Source organism: the organism of the source record quoted next (assembly GCF_019968955.1).
Source record: "MAG: Porospora cf. gigantea A chromosome Unknown PgA_NODE_883_length_9835_cov_341.559, whole genome shotgun sequence".
In the NCBI taxonomy this organism is placed as follows: Eukaryota; Apicomplexa; class Conoidasida; order Eugregarinorida; family Porosporidae; genus Porospora; species Porospora cf. gigantea A.
In genome coordinates, this window is record NW_027151943.1 from 1 (window position 1) to 7,363 (window position 7,363).

At 54.7% G+C, this 7,363-nt stretch overlaps 3 protein-coding genes across 5 annotated transcripts in view; all 3 read left to right on the top strand.

Annotated features, from left to right (window-relative positions):
* Positions 1-1,050, top strand: KVP18_002569 (uncharacterized protein; the record flags this gene model as incomplete). 2 transcript variants are annotated; one of them, XM_067953551.1, is made up of 2 exons in its annotated part: positions 1-932; positions 961-1,050. In XM_067953551.1, coding segments are annotated over 2 exons (1,022 nt in total), but the record flags the coding sequence as incomplete, so codon positions are not given. The 2 variants fall into 2 exon arrangements, with proteins under 2 accessions (XP_067806014.1, XP_067806015.1); XM_067953552.1 differs by having other exon boundaries at positions 78-932.
* A 263-nt stretch (positions 1,051-1,313) lies between these two features.
* On the top strand, positions 1,314-5,621 carry KVP18_002568 (uncharacterized protein; the record flags this gene model as incomplete). The annotated part of the gene is made up of 1 exon (XM_067953550.1): positions 1,314-5,621. The coding sequence occupies one exon, from the start codon at positions 1,314-1,316 to the stop codon at positions 5,619-5,621; it is 4,308 nt and encodes a 1,435-aa protein (XP_067806013.1).
* Positions 5,622-5,827: 206 nt separating this feature from the next.
* Positions 5,828-7,363, top strand: part of KVP18_002567 (uncharacterized protein) — a gene marked incomplete at both ends in the record, with an annotated part of 3,835 nt that continues 2,299 nt past the window's right edge. Inside the window, one exon of one of the 2 annotated variants that reach the window (XM_067953548.1) lies at positions 5,828-6,997. In XM_067953548.1, the coding sequence (XP_067806011.1) occupies positions 5,828-6,997 (1,170 nt within the window). Of the gene's footprint in view, positions 7,052-7,363 lie in introns of those variants that run through there. The other variant, XM_067953547.1, reaches the window with a different exon arrangement.

The window sequence follows — 7,363 nt, forward strand, 5'->3', positions numbered from 1 at the left end:
GAGACCCCAGAGATCACTACAGGGAGCACGAGAAAGACTACGCCAGAGAGTCGCTGTACTACGGTAGAGAGGACACTATGCACAAGTACTATGGTAGAGAGCCTGGCAGAGAGGTACAGTACAGAGAGCCCGAACCCGATTACGGGCGAATTGCGTATCCTCCGAGGGAGTATAGGGAAGAGTACCCAGCCCGAGACTACTACGACGAGAGGCCGGCATCTGAGGATGTCTTCAGCAGGAAAATCTACGTCGGGAATTTGCGACATCAGATCGATGTGGGCATGCTAAAGGCGCACTTCGGTAACTTCGGCGAAATAGAGAACGCCGAGGTAATGTCCTCTAAGTTCACAGGCGTTTCCAGAGGTTTCGGATTCGTCGTCTTCAGAGGGACGGCTGCCATGGAGCGGGTACTGGCCCGAGAACACATCGTGGATGGACTGCGTCTGGAAGTGAAACGAGCATTTCCTAAGGGAGATAGACCACCATCCCCTGCGCGTTCCGCTCCCGTTAAGGTTGTAGAGCCACCACGATACTATCCCCGAAATGACCAGCACTCGTTCTACTACTCGCCTGCCAGAGAGCCCGCCCGTGATATTCCCCGTGACCTGCCGAGGGACTTGCCTGTCCCTGACCGACCACGCGAATCTCGCGAATCTCGCGACGAGCGGCACTACTCGGGGCAGAGCAGAGCCTACCCGAGCAAGGAACGCGCTCGTAGTTCTATCTGGGCCGAATGTGAGGAACCAGGGAAGCTCTGGGTGGGAACGTTCCAAGAGAAGCCCGATGAAGATCAGGTGAGGGCTTACTTCTCAAAATACGGGGAGGTCGCCGATATGGTGATTCTCGAAAGTCGTAACTTCGGTTTCGTCGTTTTCCGTCGGCCTCGCGATGCCGAAGACGCGATTGGGAAGCACCCTGAGTTTGGGAGGAAGGTGAGTGCCAGGGCTCCACACAACGCAGTTCGAGGCCAAGGTGGCGTTAGCACGCGGACTCCCGAAGGAGACAGAGGCGTATATGCGGAGTGGCCGGGCTAAGCCGTACGATTACTAATGGTGACAACCGTTCGATCTCTGTGTTGACTTCACTCAAATAGGTTGATACAGTAAAAATTAAAGACATTGATGTTGCGTATTGACATGTGTCCGACCCTACATCACCCGCTGATGCCACCAACCAAAATCATTGAGGCCTACCGTGACCGTTACCGTAGGACGTGGCGTTATCAGTGAAGCACCACTCGCCTCTTGTGGGCCATGAACCACCCCACACGAGATTCCAACGGGAAAGAATGAATCTCATTCCTCGCTCGTCAAATGATCTCCTCTGACAAACAGATGCGTCATGCATTCAAGAGCGTCTTCGGAGTGGCACCTGCTATCTACGTGGAGGCCCCTGGCAGAGTCAACATCATCGGTGAACATGTCGACCATCAGCACTACCCTGTGTTCCCGTGCGCCATCAACCACAAAATCTCGTGTGTTGGAGGCCTCGCGACAGAGGGCCCAGTGCTCACCGTGCATCACACTGATAACGCGTTCCCCCCTCTGATCGTGAATTCGTGGAAGGATGCTACGATTGATCGTGAAGCTCGTCACTGGTTCAACTACGTTCTATCCGGCCTCTTCGGACTGGTAGAGTTTCGTATCACACACGACAGCAATATGTGCGGCAAGACGATCGACCACGCTCTCGGATTCAACACTCCTGTCGTAAGCGACACGCTGTTGGCGTCTATGCCACGAATGAATCTAGTTTTCGCCGGCGATGTCCCTGTGGCCGCAGGAGTGTCCTCATCCTCCTCACTAATCGTCGCATCAACCACTGCGATGTGGGGGCTCTGGAGTCTCTTCGATAAGCCTCTGGAGGATGTGAACATTCCCAAGGAATTGATTGCTAGGATCTGTACAGAAGCCGAGAGACATGTCGGAGTTTGCTCTGGCGGTATGGACCAAGCCAGTATTTGCCTTTCCAAGCAAGGCAAGGCGCTTAAGATTGACTTCGCACCTTTGACTTACGAAGCGCAGGAGTTGCCGCAGGGCTGCTCTTTGGTGGTGATGAACACGTGCCGCGTTTCGGCAAAGGCAGCCTCTGCGCCGTTCCATTATAACAAGCGCGTGTTTGAGCTCGCCGTGGCTGCTTACGTCCTCGCGAAGCAGGGCGCCGCGAAGCTCGGGGTCCCGCTGCCAGAGAACTTCGACGAGCCCTCCTTCCAACTGAAGCTCAAGGACGTTCAGCTTTTGCTCAAGCTCTCAAAACAGGAGATGGTGGAGCTGTGCAAGGAGCTGTTGTCTACAAAGCCGTGGTCGCAAGCTGACGTCGATTCTTCGTTCCCTCAGGGGAAGAAGGAAGAGCTACTGTCTCGTGTTGGCGAGGACGTGTGGGAGAAAAACGACACCTTCTCCGTATGCAATAGGGCGATACACGTTTTCGAGGAGGCCTCTCGTGTAGATGAGACCGCAGCGCTCTGCGCTTCTATATCTATCGAGAACTCTGATAAGGCTGTCGCCCTTGGTAAGCTCATGGACGCGTCCCACTTCTCCTTGAAGTCGCAGTTCGAGTGCTCCTGTGAGGAGCTTGACGCTGCTACAGATCTGGCCCGATCCCTGGATGGGTGCTACGGGTCGCGTCTCACAGGCGCTGGCTGGGGTGGTTGTTGCGTTAGCCTGGTTGAATCCTCGAAGGTGGCTGCATTCATGGACATTATGATGCGAGGGTATCTTGTGGAGACGTTGAAGAAGGAGGATGCAGTTTTGGCTTCCGGTCAGACGCCTGTCACGAAGATTCCACGTGATTTCAAGGACATGGATAGTGTCTCCCTTGAGAGCTTCGGCAACGTGTTGTTTGAAGTCTCGCCTGCTGATGGAGTCAGCATGAAATTCAGACGAGTCGCTCCTCAGGATGACGACGAAACCGTATATGACGCCACCAAGAATCTACTATCCGTCAACGACCGTCTCTCAGCGCTATTCCAGCCCAAAACCGTCGGCGTCATTGGAGCTACACAACGTCCAGGAGCCGTAGGATATACTGTGATGCGTAACCTACTTTCCGCTAATGAGCAGGGGGGCTACCAAATCACCGTATACCCCATCAACGCTACGAGAACTAGCGTTTGCGGAATTCAGACGTACAAGTCTGTTGTGGAGGTGCCTGCCAGGTTGGACCTGGTGTTTGTTATTACGCCTGCGAAGGTTCTGCCCAGCATTACTGAAGCTTGCGGGCGAGCGGGTGTAAAGACCATGGTTATCATTACTGCTGGGTTTAAGGAAGTCGGTGCCGAGGGCAAGGCTTTGGAGGACGCTGTGATTTCTTCTGCGAAGAAGTTCAACATCAGGGTGGTAGGGCCCAATTGCTTGGGTGTGATGGCTCCGATTCACGGACTCAACGGCACTTTTGCGGCTACCAACGCCCTACCAGGGTCACTCGCCTTCATCTCCCAATCTGGAGCCATGTGCACCGCGGCCTTGGACTGGTCCATGCACGAGCGGGTGGGATTCTCAGCCTTCGTGTCACTGGGAAACATGGCGGATGTCAACTGGGGTGACATGATAACATACCTGGGCAAAGATGCCAATACTAAGGCCATTCTGATGTACATGGAGACGATTGGTGATGTGCGTAGCTTCCTCTCCGCTGCGAAGACGGTGTCCCAACACAAGCCCATCATCGTCCTGAAGGCTGGGAAGTCTGACGAGGCCGCTGCTGCTGCGGCGTCACATACCGGTTCTCTTGCCGGTTCTCACGACGCATTCCTAGCAGCTATGAAACGGGCGGGGGTGCTGTGTGTAGACCGTATAGAGGAGCTTTTCAATTGCGCCCTGCTCTTGGACAAGCAACCTCGACCTGAAGGCCCTCGTCTCATGATTATCACCAATGCTGGTGGCCCAGGCGTACTTGCTACGGATGCCACGGTGGGCGCTGGAGGTGAGTTGTCTGTGCTGGAGCCGGAAATCGTGCAGGAGCTGGATAGTTTTTTACCTTCGGCGTGGTCTCGAGCTAACCCAGTGGATGTTTTGGGGGACGCGGATGCCGCGGCATACAAACGCAGTCTCGAGGTGGCTATGAAATCTAAGAGCTGCGATGGGGTTCTAGTTGTTCTCTCACCGCAGTCGGTGACGGAACCAATGGCTACGGCTGAGAGTCTCGTCGCCGCTGTGGAAAAGATGAAGCTGGAGGGTACTCACGACAAGCCAATTCTCGCTTCCTGGATGGGTGGTCTCTCAGTTCTGGAGGGGTTCCAGTACCTGAACCGTCACGGGGTCCCAGCCTTCAGTCAGCCGGACGCAGCCGCCAAAACGTTTTGCCAGGTCTGGTCTCAGACTAGGTCCTGGCAGACTGTGAACTCCGAGGTAGACATAGCCCTCAAGCCTCTCACTACCGGAGATGACGGAGCACATGCAAAGGTCATCCTTCGTGAAGCCTACGAACAAGGTCGCGAGATCCTCTCAGAGCAGGAGTCCAAGGAAGTCTTGAAGTCCTATGGGGTGCCCATCGCAGACACTATCGTTTGCGAAACGGCAGAGGCCGCCGCCGCGGCCGGAGAGCTGGTTCGATTTCCCTGCGTACTGAAACTGCACTCGAAGACAATCACCCACAAGTCAGACGTTGGCGGCGTGCTTCTGAACGTTAAGGACGCGCAGGGATGTTTGGAGGGATTTGATACCATTAAGGCCAATTGCGCGAAGCACGCCAGTGCTGAGGACTTCGAAGGAGTCACTGTCCAGCCCATGCTCGATTTGGCTGCTGGAATAGAGCTCTTACTTGGAGCTGTTACGGACAATCAATTCGGACCTATGGTCGTTTTCGGTTTCGGAGGCTGCATGGTCGAGATCTTCAAGGACACCTCGTCTGCCATCCCCCCACTGAACAGCACTACAGCCCTCCTGCTGGTGGAGGCTACAAAGATTTCGAAGGCGCTTAAGGGAGTGGGCAACGCTCGATTTCCTGGGTGTGACATGAACGAGATCGTCACCGCCCTGGTCGCCTTCTCAAAGATGGTAGTTGACTGCTTCGACCTCGTGAGTGAGCTCGAGATCAACCCGCTGCTGGCGCTGTCCGATAGAGTTGTCGCGCTGGATGCCCGTATTGTTATGCGCAGGAAGGATGATCCCTGCCCAGCGCTTGCGGTATTGCCGTATCCTTCCCAATTCGTGCGTTCCTTAAGGCTCGGCGATGTTCAGGTGGACGTACGACCTGTCGGAGCCGCAGACCTCGATCGCATGCGGGAATTCGTGCTCCAACTCGCAGAGGACGGCATCACGCTACTCCCCGGTAGAGTCTCCGATGACCTGCTGGCGTCCTTCGTCAATGCCGACTACGCGTCTCAAGTCAGTCTTCTCTGTCTTGAGAACGAAAACGTCATCGGCTGCCTTAGGATGACCCGTATGACAAGGAAGGCGGTCAACGCGTACTACGCCGTGTTGCCGGCGCATCGAAACCGTGGAGTGGGGTCTGTTTTGCACCGTGTAGGACTCGAGGTGGCGCATCACTACGGATACCAGACAGGAGAGTCAGTTGTGAAGTCTAATGACGCTTACCTTAAGAACAAGCTTCAGACGCTAGGCTGGTCGTCGGTTCGAGTTCTGCACGCTGATGTTGAGCTTTGGAGGGCTCAATTGTAACGTGTTCTATTGCAATACCACTTGATTTAGTTGATTCAATTCAGTTTCAATGCCTTGCATCGTTCGTGAGTTTACTGACTCGTCTGCATTACGTGATACGACACCAATGCATCGCGCGGTACGATACCAATGCATCGCGTGACTATGGTATACCCCCATTTGGAGATACGTTTGAAGTTCTTCAGGTTATTGTAAGATATTCGAATATGCGTGTTTGGATTAGTACATGCGGACACACGGAAGCCGATGCCCTCGTGTTGCTGGGCTTGCTTGGAACGAGCCCGTCAGAGCACTTCCTCTCACCCAGCAGTCTCTACAATCTAAGAACGGAACACAAGGTAGTCCTCCAACCGCAAGGGGTAACGTTGCCTAAGTCCGTGGTGGACTTGGTGGCGGCTCACAACGCCGAGGTAGTGACACTGGGTGTCAACTCTGCTGATAAGTTACGCCCCTTGTTGGAGGGGACCACTCTGAAGGAATGCGACAAGATTCGAGTAACTCGGACCACTGCTGGCCCCATCGCGAAATCCTTCCAGGTTGAAGACGACGACGACGAAACCAGGAACTTCGCCCACGCAGAGTGGACTGCGGTGACAGGAGATCTGGACGGTCCGTTGCTGACGTGTTGGGGACCGGCAGTACTCTTGCAGGATCAGAGTAAATCCATGAGAATCACGTTCCTTCAAGATGATGGCGGGACGGACCTCCTAGACGTCAACAACCACCAAGGTCCTCTGACATTTTCCCAATTACTGGATCTTGCGGAGCAGTTGTCTATCGGACTGCAGCGGCTAAGGACGCGAGGAGTTATCCACGACGACTTGAAACCGGAGAACATCGTCACGGATGTGGATGGCGTGTATCGTATCATCGATTTTAACTTGGCTAGAAGCGCTGCATGGAAGGTGACTGGGAGGACACAAGGGACACCGGAATATGCGGCGCCTGAAAAGCTCTCCGCCGCCGACGAGAACTCTCGGTTTTCATGCTTCGAGTCTGACGTCTGGAGCGCAGCGATGACACTCGGAGCGTTAGCCGCGAACGAAGTATCAGATTTGAACTGTGACGCCTGGAAGGAGCCAAAACGCTGGCCTGAGTGGAGCTGGAGTGTCTGTCTCTGCGTCCATCGCGGTTTATTGGCGAACAGGTGGCAGAAAAGCAAGCGTGTGGCCATCTCACAGTTCGTTGGCATGTTGCGAGACATGCTGCGCCTGGACCCCCGAGAAAGAATCACTCCTGAGGAGATCATTCTGCGCGTCCAAGAGATTAGGAGCAACTTTGAAAGAAGTTGTGAGCCGACAGTGTGTGTGGCACCGCTGTGGGACCCCCAAGTGCAGTTGGAGACGGTTCCTGGGTACGGCAGTCTTAAGCGGGAAGTGTCCACATCATTGATGTCATTGGACCTCGGAGGAGATCGTAATGAGGCCTAACATTTTTTATCAGTGTGTGCTACTGACCAGTCAGAATTGTCCGTTTTTCCTCAATGCGCGTACTTTCCGCTGCAGAGTGTCCTCCACCGTGGCGTGGGCTGTTTGCCTCCCTCAACTGGCTTCTTGCAGACTTACCCGAATTGCACAATCTTCGCACTCAAGATAAGCGAGTCGTGCTTGCTAATGACGCCGTCTTATCTCCTTCCCTGGCGACCCTTGCCAAAAACGCCGACGCGACGTTGACTACGGCGCCTGTGGACTCTCACAAGTTGCACCGCCTCCTTCGTGGGACCCCCCTGCCTTCAAAGGACG